The following is a 23,052-nucleotide window of genomic DNA, read 5'->3' on the forward strand; positions in this document are numbered from 1 at the left end:
CGCAGAGCTCCCAGTGAGACACAACTGCACCCATCAAACCACACTCACTAGTATATGAATTATAACCCGAGAAAATTAACATGCTTTACAGGCTAAGACTACTTGATAAAAAAAATTGTTACACAGACTTTTAAAAATGTTCCTAGGCTTAAGCAATTTATTGCTCTTAAATTCTTACCAGCCTCTCAGATAATTAATGAACAAGTACTCCACTGCAGTGCAAAGATTTTGCTGGGTCTACGCTCTGGCAGTCCTTTGGTCCCCAAAATAAGATTACTTGCCTATTTCCTTAATTTTACTGGATAGAGTGATACTTAAAACACCTCTTTTAGGCTAGTGAAGAAAAAGGACTTGCCATACTTGTAACTGACCTGACAGTCATAAGCACCTGATTTAAACGGACTTGACCCAAAGCATATTCCACAACAGGCACTTCAAATTTCACTGGTGCACAGCCATTTCTATTGTAGAGTAAAATGGCTTTCTTTTTAAGCACCCTGCAACGCTTTTAAGGAAATAAAATTAAATAAGGCAGCCAGGTGTTAACAGCAGTGCTGTCTGTTCAATAAATGCTTGTTCAGGGCTGATTCCACATTAGGCACTAGGGAGAGAATAGCAGGGACCTCTTCTGCTACCCTACAGTGCAGTAGAGAAGCCAGCTTTTAAAAATTAACAAAAGAATTACAAATTGTCACCATGGCAGAGATAGCATAACATCAGGGAGGGGGCAGGACCCTCTTCAGGGAGTCAGGGAAGCACTCAGTGAAGAGTGACATTTAAGCTAAGACCAGAGGACAGAGTCAGACCTGCCAGAGCAGGAAGAGAAGGTAGCCCTGGCAGAGGGAAGAGCTTGTGCAAAGACCCACAGTCCTGAAAGAAGCCTGATATGTTGATGAATCCAAGATCATGTACATGGTGGTTTGAAGCAGTAGCTAAGTAAGAACTTTGGAGGGCTTTTGGCAGAGGAGAGATATGATCCGATGTGTACTTTGAAAAGCTCACTCTGGCTCCCAGGTGAGCACAGTTGGGGGAGGGGAAATACAGAAATCAGTAGAGCCTCCAATTATGGTTTAGGCAAGATGGTGGCCTGGAGTACCAGTGATGACAGCAGGGACGGAGAGAAGGACGCACATCTGGGGTGTACTTTGAAGGTGGAAGACACGGGCACGCTGGTGGGTGGGGTGAGTCGGAGGGGTGGTGAGTAACAGACAGGCGTTAAGGATGACTCTCAGATTTCCAGCTGGTGTAAGTGGGAAGATGGTGAAATCCTATTCACATATGTGGAAAAACAGGTTTGGAGAAAGAAGTCTTCACTCCTTTAAGGATATGCCTCAGTCTCTTAGTCATTGGAATAACTTAGATCTCCATTAAACATTTGTTTTAAAAGAAAATGTATATATCAAGAAACTGTTACTCAGCCTAAACTAGACCCAGATTTTTTTATATTGGGAAAGTTTGGGGGGCAGGTGGCAATGTGGTGGTAAGTGGGGGCTGAGGGCTTCTCATGATGCTGCAATTGATAAATATACGTATTTTAAAACTCAGATTATGTGTTTGTTTAGGGTGATTTGGTAGGCTAGGGAAGATCACAAGAGGGAGGGTTAAAGACCCCGAAAGATACCTCTTGGCATTGTCACTTATTAAAAAATTAGGGAAGAAATAGTACTGTTGAACTTAAGCATTTTCTTAAAATAAAAAGAATCTGGTGTACATTGTCCATGTTATTTCATACATGGGTTATCTTTCCAACAGTGGGTAGTTAGTTTAGGAAGAAGATAATTAAAGCCAAGAGTCAGGACCATTCTGAACAGCCCAAGGTTGTGAACTTATTTAATTTGCCCTTTCCCTGAAGAGTCATTTCTTGGATCGTTGACTTGTTATTATTCTGTAAAACAATGGTAGCCTCTGTCATCCTCTGCCTATTGCCAGAGTACAATCCAGCTGTGGGATTTGAAGAGTTTATGTTTATTGGATTTTAATGACTCAGTTAATAAAGGTCATTCCTAAAAATAATAGAAACCTAAGTGTGTGCGGAAACAGAATGGATAAGACTGACTTGGGGGTTATTTCTAGTAGTTTCTCAGTGTTGTCCTTAGATATACGCTTAATTTTTGAAAGCAATTAAGAAAGAGCCTTCCTTTTAGTCAATTTACTGATGCTACATTCAACTACGCTTGTAAAATGCTATTTGAAATCCCTCAATACTAAAAGGCACCATGTACAGACCAGGCTTAACATATGTTAGACAACATTGGCATAGCAACATAACATAGTTAATATAATACTAGTTACAGTATAATTGTAATATTCATTAATATCTGAGCCATAGTATTCTCCAATGTCTGAGAGAATAAAATAGTAACCTGAGTCTCAGGTGAAATCTGATTGGGTATGAATCTTGAATTTAAAAGGGACCTGAATTTATATTTATATGTAATTGAATCACTTTGCTGTATACCTGAAACTAACATACCATTGCAAATCAACTGTACTTCAATAAAAAAAGGATCTTAAAGATCATTTAATCTTGTCATTTTAAACAATTACTGTCAGAAAATAATTTAATAATTACTCAAAATGGTGTTTCTTAGGCTGTGAAAGAATTCTCTAAGATACATCGTTATTTTTTGAATTATCTAAAATTAAATTGACAACAACATTTAAGAGTATGTGGGAAAGAATAAATGTATAGTTCTTCCTCAGGCATAGATTACTTAAATATTTTTCACCTCAAAAATCCAGTTAGATGAGACATAGATGTATAATTCAAGGATATAATAAATTTCTCACACAGTTTTACAAAGCCTTCATGTACTGGTTCCTACTGACTTTTCCAGCCTTGCCTCTTTTTTTCCTCTTCCCCTCCACCCCGCAGTCATCTGAGTTACAGCTTTACTGATCTTTGGACTCTGAGACTCAAACCCACACTGCTCTCTCAGGTCTCAGGGCGAATGTCCAAGGGATTCCCTCTGCTTGGACTCCCTTTCCCTCATCCCTTGCTGGGTCATTCTGCAGGCTTACTGTTTCTTCCTACCGGAAGCCCCCCAAACTCAGACCCCAGGGAGGTTTCAGTAATTCTTGGACAAGTCTCTGCTCAGTTGTCCAGGGATAACCAAAGCTAACACTATCCTATTCACTGGTTCAGTCCTTCACCCACTAGGACAGTGTTTGGAACAAAATGAATACCATGAATGAGTGTGGGCGTATAAAGCACCTGAGCACTGAAGGACTTGAAATTCATAGCTTACACATTTAGACGGTAACATAAATCTGAAGAAATAAAGTTGCTGTTTTTAAAAGACCTATTTCACTTCAATTTATTTCTTCTCTAAAGAGAGAACACACCCTGGCATCAGTTTGACACGTGACAAAGTATTAGTTTTGTTGTCAGTTAAATTCCTTTCAATACGTTAGATAAAATGTCGAATCCAAGGAGTTGCAATGCAAGTGACAGGATACTATATAAAATCAACGCAAACAACTATAACTCTCAGCTTCTCAGCTTTCTCCACAGCAAGTGAGTTGAAGGAAATGAAAAAGTCTTTAAAAGCCTTCTTGGAAACTAATGGCCTCTAATAATGTCAGCACAGCCCCCAGAGAATGGATTTGGTCTGAGTACTTCCATTTCTGAAATTGTGCTAGAAAAGACGGCGTGGTTCCGAGAGGTAAACTGAATCTTCTATAAACGTTCAAGGTCTTTCTACTCTCCATATAAAACACTATTCTTATTTTAAGAACAAAAGCAGCAATAAAACATTAGCTTGGGAAAGAAGGACGGAGCACTATGTCCCTAGAGTGGTTTGAATAATAATAATAATAGTAATAATAATAATAATAACAACAACAATAATACAATATTTTTAAACATACAAGTTAAAGGTTGTATTAGATCTGTTAACTTCAGACTGCCCACTTTTTGCCAAACAATCTGGGAAACAGGAAATGATAACATTTTTTGCATGTCCAAGCCTACTTTGTAGAACTTCTAGCAATGATTAAATACTCTTAGACAAACCTTTTTTTTTTTTTGCTCCTTCAAATCTCCGACTTCTGGGAGGAGGAAGGGGTCTCTAATAAATACAAGACCAGCCTCGCTGCACGTTCAATTGCTGAAACTTTAGAAGGAGCATGGCTATTTACAATCAACGACTCAAACTACCAAACTAAAAATAACAACAACGACAGTAATAGTAATAATAAACGGAATTGCTTGGGGTCATTTCAGGAAGGAACATCCTGGGGGCGCTGTATCCTTTTGCCCACACACCAAGCTCACCCGGGCCTCCGGCTCCCGGCGGACACAGTCGGCAGGGTTTAGCCCCCTTCTCTCTCCAAGGGAGAAGCGCGAGGGGGAGACCGTATTTCCAGCGTTGAAAGCCTGCGGAGCCGCGCGCCACACCCGTTCCGGGGAGGCCCCCCCGCCCCCCACCCCGGCCCGGGCCCCCTTACTCTGGGGCTCCATGGTCAGCTGCTCCCGGGCCCCCACGGGCCGAGCCCCGACGCCGCCGCCGCCCCGCCTAACGCCTCTCCTCCCGGCCGGCGTCGCTTCGGTTGCCCTGACAACCCGGAGGGCGGGGGAGGAGGGGCAGGAGGGACGGCGAGAGGGAGGGACCAAAAGCCGCGAGGAAACGCGGGCGAGCGCGAGGTCCCGCGCGTCGCCGGGGGCACCGAGGAAGGGTGGCGGCCTGGCGGGCGGCTGAGGACTCTGCCCCGGAGGCCTGGTCGGGCGGTCGCGCCCTCCTTGGCGGCCCTCGCGCCCCCGGTGCGGCCAGTGGCCGGGCCTTCGGGGAGGGGGCCTGCGAGCCCTCGGTCGGCATCCCGAGGCGTCCGTCGGTCCGTCGGTCCGTCGGTCCGTGCGTCCGGCGAGCTCGGCCTGCCCCGCGGGGAAGGGCGGCCGGGCCTGGGCCTCGGCCTCCCTCCCAGGACTCGGGAGCCGCCGCTGCAGGTAAGGGCCGGGCCCCGCGGCGGGAGGGGCGGGTGGGCGGCCCCGGCGCACCTGTTGCGGCCGCCGGGGCTCGGCACACCCCCGCCGCCTCTGGGCTCCCTGCCCGCTGGCCGGCCCCGGACGACCCCGCCCCGACCCCCGAAACGCTCCCGCAGAGGCGGCCTCCGCGCCCTGCCTCCCGGAGCCGCGCCTGAGCGGGAGGAGCGAACCTGTGCGCACCCGCCCGCCAAGGGGGCGCCTCGGCCGCCGGGGACGGCGGCCCGGGCCTGGGGAGGGTGGAATGCGGGCACTGGTGCCACATTCACGGGCGCCTCTCCTGGCGTCAGCAGCGGGCCCAGCGGGCCTCTTGAATCCTGGAACCCGGGAGGGTTCCTTTGCCCGCAGTGCACTGTCATCCCAAGTATCACATTTCAGGCAGTGGGCCCGGGTCGGATCGTTCTGGATGAATTAGGTTTTGCTTGTTTGTTTGTTTCAGTTCTCCTGGTTTTCGATTGAGTTGTGGAATCAGCCCACACATCTTGTACCAAAACTTTGTAGGGCTGTTACACAAGTGTAGCATTATCCCACACCCTAGTCTTTCATAATACTGGTCTGTAAAACACGGGTGCAGGTAGTGCTTTAAGGAAGCTTTGACGATCACAAGGGATTTTACCTGGTGGGTTGTAAAAATTCAAACCACAAGGAGAGTGCTATACAGAGGTTAAGGAAAACAACCGTAAGGAGGAAAGACAAACGAGAAGAGAGAAGAAAAAGATGACAGTGAAAGTGCAGGTGGGAGGAAAACGCACTGATTTAGGACTCACGTCTGGAGATTGTAGCCCCTCCATCAGTTCCTCCCGCTGCCCTAGACAGTACTTGAGGGGAATGAAAAGAAGAAGCCTTTTTGGCCTCTTGTCATGTAAGTGATTACTCATTCTTTGCCGCTAGAGAGATTTCTACTCCGCAGATGACAAGGACATCAAGGAGAATTACTTTCCTCTTAGAAAGAGAATCATCCAGAGGTTAATTGAACCTGAGAAGCATATATTATGTGATGGAAATGGAGATTTATTATATTCCACCAAATTAGTCTTTTCCCTCTCAGACTCCATGGGGACTTTTTTAGATTAATTGTCAATGGAGGGAGGTTTATGTGTGGATATTGACAAGCAGTGTGATATATACAGAACTCATAATTCACAAGCCCAAAATTAAAGTAATAAATTAAGAATGGAAAGTAAACACTTCATGGTACCTTAACTACCTGTTCCTGAAACTTAGATTAAGTGTAACTCCAGGGGATGGATTTTTAGACAGAAAGCATATGAGATCAACAGGACTTCAGTAGTACAATGTTTTCAAATTCTAGTTTTCACATCATTAGCAAACTCATGAATTGGTCTTTTCATCCAGGGAACAAACATAGTGATATTCATAGGTATGTCATAATCAAAGTGAGAAGATAGTGATAAAAACCTGACCTTTATTAACAAAAAAAGAGGTAGAGTTAAATTTTGCCATAGAACAAAAAATCAGGCATTTGTATTTAGAAATGAAGAAACAACATTGTAGATCTTCATGCCAAAGTAACAGGGACCCAAGAATTTAATAGTTGCATGTAGATTTTAAGCTTGGAGGTTGCTGTTGTTGAATACTTTATGGTAATATGGAAGAATGAGTTTATCATTCTTGGACTTGACATTGAGGAAGTCTTGCATGGAAATATTTTAGGTGATAGGTGACTTTGGCAACTGTGAAAATCAACATTTGGTTTTAGGGGGTAGCGTACCTGTGGAAGAAATGATGAGTTGGGGGATGGAAATGGCAGGAGGGAAAGGTATAAAAGTGTCTAAGGCAGGGACAATATTCAGTTTTTCTTTCTCCAGCACCTAGTACAATGTACTTCTAAATGCCCGTTGAATGAGTGAGAAGAGCTTTAGAGAAATTGCTCTAGATAAAGGGATATGCTTTATTATTGGAGGAAATATGCTGAGATCAGAAGGTTGCTAGTGGGCTAAGGGTTGAGATGATCGATAAAGGTATTGGTTGTCCCTTTTGGGGTTTTCCTACTACTGTGTTTTCTAGGTCTTTTCAGGGGCATGTTCAGGGTGTTATGTTGATGGTCAAGTTAAAACAATGTCCTGATTTTTTTTTTTAAGGTTTCCAAGCTCATCAGTGGATAGAATAGTTACATTATTATTTACTTTGCTGATGCTTAGCTAAATGTAGCAAACCAAAGCCCTATCATGGTGAATAACAAGGTAGCAATTAAGACACAGAGGTAGCCTTTCTTTTTCTTATTTAAATCTCTTAGTCCACATCAGAATTCAAAATAAAAATAACTCCGGCAGGAATTTAACATTATTTAATCCAAGTAGGATGATTTTAAAAAGAAAAAGAAAGAAAATGAATGTGTTATTCTGTTTCCTACCTAGCTCAGCAATCCTAAGTCAGAGGAAGTTTCTGTTTTTGTTTTTGGATTTTTGTTTGCTGTTTTGCCAGAGTGAGGGTACTTTCTGAAACTCATCAGGAGTTCAGTCAAAGGCAGAAAACAATTGTATTTCCATTTTTGCTGTTTCCTTTCTGTCCTCCAGACCTGTCATGGTCTGCACTCAAATTTTTGGACTCAAGGAATGCTCATCTCTCAGCTCTTTTAATCATTCGTAGTATAATCAGACTACAGAACCGTGCTGCCTGCTCCCACCCCCATCTGGAAAGTCTTTCCAGGATAGGCGAATGCCCACTGAATGGGTTCTCTTTCCTCCTGGGGACACTATACAATTTGGCACTTAGCCCTATAGTCTACTTTCTTGTGCAGTTTTTTTCTCATTTTTTGTTTATGGGTCTTGTGCCTCTGATTAGATTAAACATTGCAGAGCTAAGTCCATAACCTAGGCTGCTTCTGTATTCCTTTTAGCTCATAGTGGGTTTTCATTGTGCACCTGATAATTTAAGTAGGATAACAATAAAAAGAGGACAAACCTTTGGTCAGGGATGATTACATTAATTCTAGCTCGGCCACCTTGGGGAAGTCAGGAAGCTATTACTTCCTCATTGATGACTGGGGGTACTAAAACCTGCACTGGTTGTCTAACAGTCAAGTTGTAAGAATGAAAATAAAATAAATGTGATTATAGGTATGAATAATAATACCTTGTATATTGTAAAGAACTTCTTCAATGTAAAGGGTTGTTCCTGCTTTATCAATAGTGTGTTAGGTACTTCCTGGATTCTGGAGTTGCTATTCGTAAAGCGAACAGGAAATGACCAGATGGGTTGTATGTGAGGGTAGGAGGGCTTCCTAGGCAGAGAAGTAGCTTGGGCAGAGGCATGGAAGCTTGGGAGACCAGCTCTGGGCTGAAGTTCATTGTGGCTGGAGCAAAGAACTTGTTAGAAAGGAGTGGCAGGAAGTAAGGCTGGAGCGGTAAATACAAGGTAAATCAGAACGAACCTATGGAGTGAGATTTTTATCTTGAAGGTAATAAAAAGGACCTGAATTGGTGACACAATCAGTTTTGCATTTGAAAGGGATCGCTGGCCACATGTGAATGACACATTGATGGAGAGCCAAAATTAGAGGCAAAAAAACCCCACAAAACTGGAAATTTTGCAGTAGTTCCATGAAGAAATAATAAGATAACTCAGGCAGTGTAGGTGGGACTCCAGAGGAGGGGGCTGCTGGGAGAGGTGGAGTTTGCAGCCTTGATGTTGTTCCGGGAGAAGCCAGGGGTGACTCCCAGCTCATGGAGGGGATTGTTCTGTTAGTTGTTGAAATCTGGAACACTAAAGAAGGAAAGAAGTCTTTCTTTTTCAGGAGTGTAAGAAATGTGGTAGATGATGAGTTCACTTTTGAATGTTAACAATGAAATTGCCTGTCCTCTAAGTTGGGATATCTTATTAGCGGTCAGACACGTGGGTCTAGAAGTAAAGAGGAAGTCTGAGGTGAAGATAGAAACTTGGATTAAGCATTCAGTAATTGAGGTTAAAATGTGAGTGATACTCTCCAGGGAGATTATGTGCAATGAGAAGAGGGTCGAGGATAGAACTCTGGTATACACAGGTACGTTCTTTTAGGAGCAGGGTGCAGTGCAAGAACCCAGGGAGACTAGAGAGTGACCGGAAAAGTAAGCTGAAAATCTGGAAAGGTTGATAAAACGGGATCCCTACTGTTTGGGGGTTCATGTGTTGGCATTCCTTGAAATAATTATATTTTCCTCTGCCTGACATAGAACACACAATCTATTATTGTCGATCTATTATTGTTTTATTAAAGTTAATGCAAAATGGCTACCCATTACTTTATTAACAAGAAAGAAAATTTCCTGTCATTTGTGGTTTTTTCGCTAGTCTCCGTTTGGAGCGACAGTTCAAGTAAAATGTAAATTTAGGAGGTATGATGATGTCTCAAACAAATTCTGTCTCTAGGAAAAAAAGATGGATAAAAGTTCACTTTGTATATGTTGGAGGTCAAATAATTACATTGACTTTCTTGGGGAGACTAGCAATAGCCTGTTCTTTAGATTTCAGCTTTTATTAGTTCTCATCAGTTTGCTTAGGTATCTAACTAGACTGCACGAATAAGCCAAATTACTATTTTAGCATACTTTATTATAAACTCTGCTTCTACTCAAAATGATAGTTTTTAGAATATTATTCAGTAAGAAAGAAAAAAAATCATTAAAATTATGTTGAAAAGCACTGAGTGACTCAGCCATCTGAAATTCTAACAAAATCGTTGATTTACAAACTTATCTGTTGAGAGTGGTATGTTATTATGGTACATAAGCATTGCTTGAGCTTAGAAAGCCTTTCTGTATATACAGATTACCAGTAGAATGTAGGATTCTTAAAAAAAAAAATTGTGCAAGATTGGTTATTCAAGCTATATTTGATATGAACCAATATTGAGTTAAAAGTGAATCATTTTTTATTTGAGTGTTTTTAAATAAATGATTAATTTGTTTACTTAAAATCAAAATGAAGTCAACTTTAGGAGTCTAGACGTAAGATTTTTAAAATACATTCTGAATTTTTACCTTAACTTGTTAAAGAAAGGTGTATACTAGAAACCAATAGGCCATGCTTTTGGGGAGCTCTGAGCCAGTTAAAACAAGGACAGACAAAGGGGTAATCATCTAAAAATTCCAGTAATATTAAGTCCATTGTTTCCATTAAAATATAACATGCCTGGGAAATAAAAGTTTACACATTAAATATTAGACTGTAACTCCATGTGGGTGAGTACAACCATGTTTTTGTTTCCATAGAAGAACTGCACATTTTTGGTTGTGTGGTATTTTTTCCAGACCACCCTGCCTGACAGCTCCCACAGTACCGCGTTTCTCCAACCCCCAGTGCTGTAGCGGGAGCCCACGTTCTTTAACGTAGCCAGGAAGCAGGTGGTGCAGCAGGGCTACGCATACACCGTGCACTTACCTGCGGTTAAGCTGAGATCAGACTGCATGACTTCAAGCACCTGCTCTATCACAGATGAGCTGCTAGAAGCTGAATAAATTAACTGAACCTCTGAAGGCTTAAGGCTTAGATTTCCTCATTTGAAAAATGGAAATAATAAAGTAAACCCTCATGGGGTCCTTAAGAGTTTAAATGAAATAATCCACATAAAGTGCTTAATTTGAAGTACTTAGAGCATCTGGCACCCAGTAAGCACTCTGTGAAGGCTAATTGGTAGAATGATCATCATTATCATTATTGTTATCATTAGTACCAGTCCAGCTTTAGTAGTAGCAGAGAGCCATTCTTCTCAAAATGTGGTCAGCAGACCAGTGCCAGTCCACAGACTGCTACTGGTTTGCAATAAGATTAGGAGCGTGTGCCAGAATGTGAATAGACTATGGCACTAATCATACTGTTTAATTCAGTTTAATAGCAAGACTTCTTCAACGAAGGAAGCAGTGAGTTAATTTACATGCTGGTACAAGCCCCTTATCTTGCCATAGACAAGCACTTTGAACAGAATTGGCATGGAATATGGGACTAATGATCCTGTTCTCCAAAAAAATAATAGCCCTTTATCCTGAAGACAGTTATTATTCATTCGTAATGCCTCATTAACCTTCTTTCTTCTAAACATTGTAATCATGGTTTGTAAGTATACTGTTTATTAATTCAGCAAATATTTATTGATCATGTAATCTTCACAAAGCCCTATATCTTCTTTTGTAGACATTGCAAAGATGGCTCAGAAATAGACCTTGACCTTAGGAAGTCTATCATAAACCTAGAGCTAGAGACAAAAAGTGAGAACCTGAGTAAATGTGAGTATATGTAGTGGGGGCTCACATTAGTGTTCCAGCTTTGTTCCAAAGGTTCCACGTAGACAGATGTCTCCTTTTGCTAAGTTGCTCCCATAAAAGGACAGAATTAATACCTTTTATTTCTTCAGCATTTATACTATCATCCTGGAGATCAGAGTTTACTTTATTAAGGTTGTGTTTCTCCTGGGAGATTCAGAAATCTGCAACACTAGGGAATATCTTAGTTTTTAAACATAAATGACAAAAGTACAACTTTTTGAGATTAGTGTTACTAGAAGATTCATCCTTAGGTTCTAGATTTTCTTTTTTAATTACTGATTCTATGTTTGATCCTGTTTGCAAACTTTTCAATAATAAATTATTTCCTGCTCTGCAGAATATGGAGAGATGTTAAAAAGACATTAAATTATTCGAAAACTTTCAATAAAAATTAGCACAGCTTCCTTAAGAAAAATGCATTGGTCAAATAGAGTCAAAACAAATTTGGGAGTCATATTAAAAGAACAATTTTATAAAAGGCAAAGGATGTGTGTGTGTGTGTGTGTATGTATGCCTGTGTGTGTGTTTTCCTCAGAACGCTTTTCTTAAACAATGGAGAAGAAAAGGGATTGATTATGAATTAGATCCCAGAACAGATCTGTTTTCACAGACCTATGTGAACATAATTTTAAATACTTAAGAAATGTTACTTGGTCTTTAATATTTCTTAAAAATATTCACACAAAAATGATTCCTTGGTTTCTCTTACTGCCCTGTTTGTAAGCATTGCTCATAATCCCACTGTCTGTTCCATTCTGCCACTTGCATTAAACTGTCACCAGGTCTCCTAGTACGTGATCTCAATAATAGCTTTAATAAAATTGAAGGTAGGTGTTAGAAAAATTACAGATAATAGTCAGAACCTTGAGTAACATCAGATTTAAGAGAATTGTAAAGAAAAGCAAAAAGAGTAAACAAAAAATTTTTTTTGATAAATGATTAAGTGAGTTAGATCCCATGGCACATAAAATAAAACACAATCTCTGGGCCATAGCATATCAGGTCTTTTGTGATTTGGCCCCCTGTCTCATCTATAAATTTATCTGTCCCAGTCTTTTCCTTTGTCCTGCTACAGACCACCCGTATTTTCCTTCCTTTAGTTGCTTGGCTGTGAGATGAAGTCCTTGTTTCACACCCACGTTCATCCTCAGCTAGACTGGGAGCCCCACGAGGGCAGGAACCAGCCCTGCCTGTCCACGAGGCGTCACCACCGTGTTCACAGGGTGGTCAGTTAGTAAGCGCTCAAATATTGGCTGAGAAGAAAATGGAAGACATGAAAATGTGGGCACTAAAGATGAGAAAACTTGACAATAGAGAAAACCTATTGGATTAAGAATAACACCTATAATAAAGCACAATCATGTCTTAGTCTTAAAAGCATAAAATCCCCAAAGAACAGAAAGTAACTCATTATCTCCTCAGCCTTAAGTTGCTACTTGAATACCCATTATATTTGGGTTCAGACTGAAAATTGCCGAGGAAGATACAGCTCAATAATGGTCTAAGTACAGGGGCTAAAAATACGAGGAAACGACAGTAAGTAGTACAGATGGTTCAGTGGTTCCCTAATATTTAGGGACGTTGCCTCCTCGTATTGGCTATTTACAAGGGGCCCGAAAGGTCAGGGTCTGCTGGAGCAAGCACACTACTGTGTGAGTCTCAGTGCAGCTCTGTGATTTTCTGCACAGCAACTCTTCTCAAGTCATCAGGAAAAAGCAAGTTTAATAAATGTTGAAAAAGGAGCTGATTTGTGGTTTGGGTATATAGTTCAAGGGAAAACTTAAGAGCTTGTACAAATATTTCAGTTTGTGAATGTGGCGATTCACCAAAATTTCAGGCCATATCCTTTAAAACCAGCAAGGGTCTATTATAAATCATTAATAGAAGGGAACAAAAAGTTACAGAAATCCAGAAACATAGTGAGTTCCTGACAGACATGTTTCAGCTTTATTCATTCAGCAGCGGCAGGCTGACTTGAACTTTGAGGAGAGTGGAATAATGAAGGTGTAAATGTCTACGAGGTAGATTGCAGCGGGGAGACCAAGGAGAAGAGTGGGTGGTCACAGGCACCTCAGGATGGAAGACTAGGGAGATGGAAGGAACAGAATCCTGACAAGTTTTGAGGGACTTGGTCACTGACTTAACACAGGGCAGCCAGGAAAGGCTGAACAGCAGTGTCTCTGGCGTGCTGATGACATCATTTGTTCGCTCACCAAATATTTATTGAATACTTCCTATGTGCCTGCTCTGCCGTAGGCATGGTGAGCAAAATATATACAGATCCCTGCCTCGTGGTGGGTGGAGGGCACCAACAGCAAACAAAGTAAGGAGGTAAAGTGTACGTTACGTGAGATTGACAGTAAGTGTTAAGGAGGAAAAACATGCAGATTAAGATACTAGAAAGTGGGTGGGGGGCATGGGTGAACGTTCAGACAGGGCAGCTGGGTGGCAGGGACGCCCTCACTCAGTTGACATTTAATGAAGATCTTTAGGAAGTAAGGGAGCTGGCCATTTGGATATCTGCGGAAAGGACATTCCAGATGGAGGGAAGAGCAGGAACGAGGCAGGTTGTGTGCATGTGTTTGAAGAGTAGTGAGGGGGTCTTGAGTGAGGCAGGAAGCTGCTGGGAATGAGGGCAGGGGTAGTGGGTCTCACGCCCACAGGACTGGTCGATCTGTTAAGGATTTCGGGTTTTCCTTGGAGTAAAATGAAGATTAGAAAATTTTGAGCCGAAGAGACATGAATTGACTTTACTAGGATCACTTTGGCTGAAAGGGATTGGAACCAAGACCAGCCAGGAGGCTGCTGCGATAATCCAGGTGAGAGGATGCTGGCTCAGACCAGCTGCTGGCAGTGGAAGTTATGGGGGTCTTGATATATTTTCAAGGTGGACCTGAGATGATCAGATGTATTAGTTTATTATCACTCTTGTAACAAACTACTACAAATTTAGTGATAATTTATTACCTTACAGTGCTGTGGGTTAGAATTCCATCATGGGTCTCACTGGGTTAAAATCAAGGGTTTGGCAGGGCTGTTCTTCTTTCTAGACACTCTGGGAGAGAATCCATTTCCTTCTAGAGCTTCTGGAGGTCACCCACCTCATTCTTTGGCTCATGGCCCCCTCCCTCCATCTTCAAAGCCAACAACATTGCATCTTTCTGACCCTTCTTCCATTGTCATATCTCCTTTTGACTATGGCTGGGAAAGTTTCTTTGATTTTCAGACTCTTATGATTAGCTTTAACCCACCAAACTAATCTCACTTCCCAAGTACCTTAATTTAATCACATCCACAGTCCTTTTTTCTCAAGCTAAGTACATATTCACAAATCCCCGGGATTAGGACACGCACATCTTTGGAGGCTGTTACTCTGCCTAGACACCCATTGAAGGATCAGATGTGGGATTTGAGATAAAGAAAAATCAATAACTTCAAAAATGTTGGTCTGAGCAGATGGAAGGAAGGGAGTAACTGAGATGAGAGGACCAGGTTAGTGGCTTTGGGGCAAATATCAGGAGCTCAGTCTCAGGCATGTAGAACTTGAAGTGCCTGTTAAATATCCAAGTTGGAGGTGACGAGTAGGTAGTTGAATACATGAGACTGACGTTCAGGGGAGCAGACTGACAGGGCTTATAAAGAGGGGTCCTCCACATAGGGATGGCATTAAAGCCAGTGAGATGGGACAAGACCACTCAGGCCCTACGGAGAGAAGAGGGAAGACCTCCAGAGACTAAGTTTTGGGAAATTTCCCGATCTCTGCAAACTGCTAAAATTGTGCATTTGAGAGTTTGGCAGTTGTGAAGAACACATTTTTTATTAAATTGAACATGGAGGAAAATGCGGAAGAGGAGTATTGAAGAGCAAAACCAACGAAGTTACTCAGGACAGATTTCGCCATCTTGTATCATTTAGTCCCTTGCAGTCTTCGTCCGTCCTTGTCTGGGAACTGCTATTTGCATGTCTAGAAGTAGTGGACCACAGCCAAACGTGTGAGTGGCTAAGACACAGCTCATCTTACATCAAATTCTGATTCTTTCTTGCTGAGGTTGTTTCATGTTATATTAGATACGTATTATTTTCATAAATACTCATTCAAGAGTCGTAATAAAGTCCCTTCACGGGGCGGTCTTGGGCAGATTATGTAATGTACAGTCTCATGTAGGACAGAGTAAATGCCCATCTTTCAGATTTAAAATTCTGCAGTGCAGTGTAGTTTACACTGATGGCAGGACAGTTTCTATTAGATTTTATTTTGAGTGACATGTAACCTACTGTATTACTTGTCTTCCCTTATTTAGGTTGGTACTGCTAAATGTGCCAAAGGCCAGGACGTGGGTCTCTTGTATGTATTTAATTGCACTTGGGAGGAAGCGATTGCCATGGCTTATGCCAGCTGCAGGATAAGTGAGGAGAGGTGTGTGTGTATCGTGAGAGGCGGTGGGCTCAGAACTCAGCCGCTCCCCACTCCGAGTCTGGAGCTCAGTCTGTACAGCAGTAAAAAGGTCCAGAGAGAAGTGAAAATGGGCATCACCAGCTTCATAGCTTCAGACACATTGGATTCAGGGTAGAGCTCTTTGTGGACTCAATCATTTCAAGTGTTTCTGTCAAACAAGCCTAACTGGTTTCTAATGTGACAGGTAGGAGAGCAGGTTAGAAGAGCAGAGGATGGCCTCATCAAGTAAGCATGCTGACCATAGTGTGACGAGTGATGTGGGTACTAAATCCTTGGAGAAAAGAGGGCTTTGGGGTCACAGGCTGGCCTTTGACCCCTGACCCTTGAGGGAAATCTGAAGACATCATTCTGTTACAGGAACTGATGGTGACCCTGAATCATGGAGGAAAAATTACATTTTGAGTATCCTGTTGTAGCAGTTAGAAGCTTGGTTACCTGTTGCTGGAACTTGGCAGCTCACGGCTGTGACCATATAGTCTCTCCCGTGACTCTTTGGTTTGACTGAGCCCCTGTGGCTGCTCCTTCTGCTGGGGGTCCTGTTGGCTGGGTCTGTGATCATCTGGAAGCTTCAGTGGACTGGAGTGTCTTCCACGGCTCACCCGCATGGTTGGCGGTCTGTTCTTTCTGCCAGCCGACGCCAAGCTTTGGTCTCTAACCAGTGACCCCTCCCTGTGGCTTGGGCATCTCACAGAATGACAGCTGGTTCCCAGGGGAAGTGTTTCAAGCACATGAATGCCTTGGAAATAGTTCAGCATCACTTCACGGCGTTCTTGTGGTCGTAGAGAGTCACAGGGACAGCTCAGACTCAAGGGGAGAGGAAATAGACCCGACCTCTGCAGGGGAGCAGTGGCAAAGAATCTGTAATAATCGTTAGATCACCACGACCGAAAAGTGGGTGATGTGTCTTACACGTTGTGAAGGGGCTAGTTGAGCTTTAAATCTCCAGAAAGATGACTATTCAGAATACATGACTATTCCCCAATGGTTTAAAATGGTCAATACTTTATAAGTAAGACTTGATTATGAAGAAATTTAATTACTCTAATTATAAGGTTATTACACTTGTAGGGAGCATTGTAGAATTAAGAGAAGCATTTCAAGGACACATATTTGGTAAAAATAATAGCTATGCTTTTTTTTTTTAAAGACATTAAACAATTCAGAAATAGTACCAAAGGCAATCATTGGTCATAATAATAGCAATTTAATTTAATGCACGATGAGATCCCTTGGAAGGGATTCTAGGCAGAAGAAAAGAAAATTGAACATAAAACTAAATGTCAACTTCTCTTAAGCAGTAGGATTTTCTGATTCTTGGAGGCCTCCTCAAAGTCACATTGCCCTGCAATCTCAAGCTGTTGTGTTTCTTGGAGTTAGTCTGTGGATCTGGTCTCACCCAGAGAGGCGGTGAAGAACGGGGACGTTAATCTATGTTACACTTATGTTATCACACCGTTATAATTCCATTATAATTTTGAAACAATGAATTTTACAGAACTGTACCTGCACAGAGCTAAAACGTCCTTCCCCACACCTTCCCCCGCCCCGCCCCGGTTGTTAGTGTCTCCCTCTTTTGGCCTATTTGTGTGTGTTTTTAGAAGTCCTGTCCCGCTCTTTGACTTACCCCCACAGTATCCCGATGTGTTTACACAGTGCCTAGTTTATGAATTTAAGCCCCAAAAAGGCCTCAGCAAGTGTTTCTTAGGGATTGACTGTTTCCATGGAGCCTGGCTTGGCCAATGGAGAAGATTTTTTATTACTCTTGACTAGGAGCTGGCCCTTCCAGCCCCCTCACTGTAAAGCAGTGGTCCCAGTAAATGGGGTGCTGTAGAAACAGTGATCTGAGCGACAAAATGTCACGAACTATATTTTATTATTTGTTCTTTTTCACTTGAGTTTTTGTCTTCTTAGTTTTCACTTGGTTACTGTGAAAAGGGGCCTCTTTCCAGCAATACTGATAGGATTTTTAAAAAACCATCAGTGATTGGAAGACACCTAGGGAATATTACTGGTGTAAATTTTACCCTTTGTTAGGCACTTTCTCTTCCTCATTTAAATTAAATGTTGTATTTTATTGCCTCTTGAAGCTGACATGTTAGGCTTAAGACCCAGGAATCTCAAGAAATATGCTTACAATTTCTGGTTTAATTAAACAAACGAAAGACCTCATTAACAAAAGCTAGCCATAGCCTCAGATGGAAAAAATAATAATAATAAATACACTCATTTGATTTTGCAAATTGGCACAAGCAAATATAAAATAAAAGGTTTTTTTTAATATTCTCCTTTAAACTGGAGAATTCCTTAATTAAAAAAAAAAGTAAATAATAGACTTTCTTATAGCCAGTGTCGGGGAACACTCACCAGACCCTCACAGTTTTCCCTTTTATAGGGTCTGGCGTCTCTTTTGTAGTGGGATTAGTGACCACGTGATTGAGCCTCACAATCACAACATCCCCTGTTGCTTTCTGTTCACTGTCAGTCACGATGCAGGACGTGTGACAGAGGTCAGGCAGAGAGCTCCAGGTCCAGTGGAATTGTTTTCCAAACGATTAAAGCAGCCAGCTAGGCTTTAAGAGCTAGCCTATACTCAGCCATAATGAAATAATGCCTTTTGCAGCAATTTGGATGGACCTGGAGAATGTCATACTAAGTGAAGTGAGTCAGAAAGAGAAAGAAAAATACCATATGATACTGCTTATATGTAGAATCTAAAAAAAAAACAAAACAAAACAGACAAACTTATTTACAAAGCAGAAACAGATTCACAGACATTGAAAACAACCGTGGGGAAAGGGGGTAGGAAGGGATAAATTGGGAGTTCAGGATTTTCAGATTCTAACTACTGTATATAAAATAGATAAACAACAAATTCATACTGTATAGCACAGGGAACTATATTCAATATCTTATAGTAACTTATAATGAAAAAAATATGAAAACGAATATATGTATGTTCATGTATGACTGAAGCATTGTGCTGTGCACCAGAAATTGACACATTGAAAACTGACTATACTTCAGTAAAAAAAAAAAAATATATATATATATATATATATATATGCAAAAAAACAAAAACAAAAACAGAGCCAGCCTAAATTATTCTTGGCCTTTAAACAGACAGCAGAAATGACAGACAGTAACCAGTTAACAAAAAAATGATGTTTTTGTTTTTGAACGCTTATGCTTTTTCTTTTGAACATCCTGTATGTATGTACCTGATTGTCCTTCTTCGTTTGTGTGTTGTTTTTAGTGTGGTCTGTCGACAGTTATTTAACGTGCTGAAGAGTGCTGAAGTGAGCCAGCACAGTAGCTAATGCAGCAAAGAAGAACAGATGCAGATTTGAGAAACTCAACTAGCTAAACAACCTTGACCTGAAGTCCTAGAGGCTGGGCCGTCCGAGTTTGTGCACATAGCATCTCCCCTCGGCTTGCAGTGGGCAGTGGTAGGAGAACCCTGACTGTGGAATGCCAGCTGCTTAAGCTCATTGGACACGATGGAAGAAGAACTGGGATGTCCAAACTCCTCCCCCGAAAAACGCTACTTTCCCGAATCCCTCGATTCCAGCGATGGGGATGAGGAGAGGATTTTGGCCTGTGAGGACCTGGAACTTAACCCTTTTGATGGATTGCCGTATTCATCACGTTATTATAAACTTCTGAAAGAAAGAGAAGACCTTCCAATATGGAAGGAAAAATACTCCTTTATGGAGTATCTGCTTCAAAATCAAATTGTGATTATTTCAGGAGATGCTAAATGTGGCAAGAGCTCTCAGGTGAGTAGCCTCTAAAAAAAAAATATGCCTTATGTATTGTATGTTTTTAACTTAAATAATTACCGTGTCACAGCACAGTGGTCTGTTTTAGTAGTGATATTATCTAAATCAGAAAACAACAAAATAGAGCCTTAGAAATTCAGCACAACAGTTAAATTACTTGCCTAATTTTATTTATTAAAGCCAGCTGAATAAAAGTGAATAACATTTATGTGGCTATTAATTGTGTTTATTGTACTACTGAATTTTCCTTAGAAAAGCAGGAAAAAAACTATTCAGATTATTTTCTTGCGCAGATTATATTTTAAAGGATGTGATAGATGTTATCTGCCCACCATAAATTTTGGGATTAACTGCCATGTTTACACGCCCAGCAGTCTGATAGTCAAGATAAGTGGACGTGTTTATTGGTGAAGCTGGTTAAGTTACAGAAGTTCAAAAGCACAAGGAAATTATTTTCCAGACTGTAAGAAATAACTGAGTGGCCAAATATGATCCAGGCCCAGAGCCACCCCCTCCAGGATCAAAAAAGGAAGAAAGAATTAATGTAAATAGTTAATACTTACTGTCCACTTGATTGTTGTTATATTTGTACTTCAAGTTTGATTTTAGTGAGATCTCTATTTTACTCTTAAATTTTAAGTGTTTCTCTTATTAAATTAATTTATAGATTCTTGTGATACAGGAATTAGAGCAGACCACAGAGATAACCTGATAGAACCCTTTCATTTTTCAGATGATGAAACTCTGGCCCAGAGGGATTTGATAATTTGTTTAACTAATGTCTCATAACCATCTGAGCTGAAATTCTAAGAGCTCTTTCCAGTATACATTGCTGCTTCAAGCTTTTATTATCTCTGATGCTTGCTTGTTCTAAATATAACTTGAAAAGAGATGGGACGGAAAATAGGTGTTTTTTCCTATAATTTATAGCTGCCAATATCAAGGGTTTATTATGATTTTCTGTTTGTTATGATGCGTTGTTGCTACAGTGAATGGTTTCAGTTTGTCTTAAGAAGCTAATGATGAAAACTGAAGCAGTGTAGTTTTCCTGGTTTCTTGGGACAAATGGCAAGTTAAAAATTATTTCAAGTTTTTATTTTGCAATAATTTCAGACAACAAAAAGTTGCAAAAATATTACAAAGATTTTCTGTATATACTTCACCCAGATTCCCCAAATGTTAACATTTTACCAATTTGCTTTATCATTCTCTCTGTTGGTGTACACACACACACACACACACACACACACACACACACACACACACGGAGTGTTTTTATATTCTGAACCTTTTATGGTTAAGTTGATGATATGATACCCTTTGCCTCCAAATACTTCAGCAATATCTGCTCCAGGGCTAGCCACAACAGAATCAGGAGTAGAATATTGACACCTCATTGTTATCTAATTTATAGACATTCAGTTTTCATCAGTTTTCCTGATAAGGACCTTAGTAATAAAAAAAAAATCTGGTTCAGAATCCAATCCAAAATTACAGTGTGTTTCATCGTCAGTTCTCTTTAATCACCTTTAATCTGAAGCAGCTTCTTAGTCTTTCCTTGTCCTTCATGACCATGAGAGTTTCCAACAAGTTAATTATTTTGTTCAACATCCCTCAGTTCAAATGTCTGATGCTTCCTTTGGGTTAGATTCCAAGTGTGCATTTCTGGCAGGAAGAGCATGGAAGTGCTGTGTGTCCACCTCAAGGCATCATGTCAGGAGACACAAGATTCTTCCCATGGCTGGTGATGTTAAATTTGATAACTGGGTAAGGTGGCGACTCTCTTGATCTTTATTGTAAAGTTGCTCTTCCCCCCTTGGGGGAGATACCATATTGAAATATATGGGGAAACTATGTAAAGTGTGCTTCTCATCATGCATTCGCCTGCTAACGTGAGCATCCTTTGATGATTCTTACCTTTGACATTACTGCGTGGTGGTAACCAAATGATAATTTTTCGGACATCCCTTCTACGTTTAATATTTGGAATTCTTCTGTAGAACTGAGCTTTTTCTTCTTCATTATTTATTTTTTCATTTATGTCAGTGTGGACTCAAATTCTCATTTTGTCCTGTGGATTATAATCCATTACTAAGCCCATTTGTTTTGTTGCTCAGAGTATCCCTAATGTGTCCTATAGGAGCCCCTTCACGATGAATTCTGTATTCTTCTGACATCCTTCTCTGAGCATTTCTTTGCCTTTTGGCACAGCAAGGTATCACAGGCTCATCTAGTCTGTTCCCTGTTTCAGTCTTGGAAGCAGCCATTTTGCTCAAGGAGCCCTGGTTCCTTTCAGTGGAGATTGTATTTAAAAACCAGGAGCTGGGTACTGAGTGCCCACTGCCATTGACTTACTGCTCTGTGGCGAGGAGACACACGCGTGTGGTGTGCACACCTCTCCCTCTCTAACTCTGTAGCTGTTTCTCCTCCTGTGTCTCTAGTTCTTTCAGTTTCTATCTTTCTCTATTTTCCGTCTCTATTTCTTTGCTTACATTTCTCTCTCCTTGCGTATTTCTGTTTATCTCTATTTCTCCGTATTCTTAAAAACCCCGGATTGATACTGATGCCTCTGCTTCCACTCAGCTGCACAGCATTCATACTAGCCCTCCCCGCTTCCATATTTGTAACTCCCTTCTCTACCTACGAGAAACTTAGCCCTCATTATTCATAATATCTTTACTTGTTCAATACTTAAAACTTAACTTCAGAATTGCTAACCCACACTGCTGTCAAAAAATTTTTTTAATACATACTCCTTGAGTTTTCTTTTAGAATTTGTGATCTTTATGGGCAAGAATTATTGTCATATATTATGTGATATGTTATATTAATACCTAGCAGTGGTTTCTCTTGTCATCTTTAGCTTCTTAATCTTTTAAATAATCATGCTTGTTTCTGTTAAGTATGAAGGCAGTATGTATCTTCAGGGTGAGAGGAATCAACACAGTACTCAAATGATGACCAAATGGTCCTTTTCTAAATTAATCCAAATAATGAGAATATCAGTTGTTTTCTTAATTCTTGAAATAGCTTGGTAATTTTTTAAAGAGCTTTTAAGACTTTTTTCTTTTCCCTCAGAGTTTTAAACCTTTCAAAGAAAAATGTGTCTTTAGACCTAAGCCTTCCAAAGAGGACCACAAGTTTTCTGCTAGATCCTAAAAATTCTCTCTCTTTGGTGCAGATGGCATGAAGGCCGTTTTGTGACTGCCCTCTGGAAAAGGGGACAACTTTTCATACGTTTACAGAGCATTTGCTTACTGCCTTTTTTGGGGCAGGGTTCTGAAAGAGCCTAAAAGAGCATGAAATATGTTTAGAACCATCTATTTTACTTACTTGTCCTCCAGCTTTTGTCCTGAAATTTCCCGTGAAACGGATGGGTTAGTGAGGTGACTAAGCATGACCCACCTGAGAGCCTAAATTGAGAAGCTGTATAGAACATCTCCACCTTATTAGCTGAGTGCCGCACCCACCATTTTCTGCTGGTGGACCCTGCCTGTGTTCACCCAGGGTATGTACAAATACGGTATCTGGGATGTGTGACGCTGAACCCTCAGGAATGTATTCTGACGTCCTGGC

General features: G+C 41.1%; 2 protein-coding genes across 5 annotated transcripts in view; one reads left to right on the forward strand and one right to left on the reverse strand.

Annotated features, from left to right (window-relative positions):
• The window catches only part of FANK1 (fibronectin type III and ankyrin repeat domains 1), a 91,434-nt gene extending 86,827 nt beyond the window's left edge, over window positions 1–4,607 (reverse strand). For 2 of the 3 annotated variants that reach the window (XM_032490674.1, XM_032490672.1), the window contains exon 1: window positions 4,450–4,540. Coding sequence is in view for 1 of the 3 variants with exons in the window: in XM_032490673.1 (XP_032346564.1) it covers window positions 4,450–4,462 (13 nt within the window). In the remaining 2 variants the exon portion in view is untranslated. Of the gene's footprint in view, window positions 1–4,449 lie in introns of all 3 variants that reach the window. The other variant, XM_032490673.1, reaches the window with a different exon arrangement.
• A 77-nt stretch (window positions 4,608–4,684) lies between these two features.
• DHX32 (DEAH-box helicase 32 (putative)) overlaps window positions 4,685–23,052 on the forward strand; it is a 50,060-nt gene continuing 31,692 nt past the window's right edge. Inside the window, exons 1-2 of one of the 2 annotated variants that reach the window (XM_032490671.1) lie at window positions 4,685–4,945; window positions 18,951–19,473. In XM_032490671.1, coding sequence (XP_032346562.1) covers window positions 19,195–19,473 — 279 coding nt within the window. In that variant the 5' untranslated portion in view covers window positions 4,685–4,945; window positions 18,951–19,194. Of the gene's footprint in view, window positions 4,946–18,950; window positions 19,474–23,052 lie in introns of those variants that run through there. The other variant, XM_014562601.2, reaches the window with a different exon arrangement.

Source organism: Camelus ferus, chromosome 11 (assembly GCF_009834535.1).
Source record: "Camelus ferus isolate YT-003-E chromosome 11, BCGSAC_Cfer_1.0, whole genome shotgun sequence".
Taxonomy (NCBI): Eukaryota; Metazoa; Chordata; class Mammalia; order Artiodactyla; family Camelidae; genus Camelus; species Camelus ferus.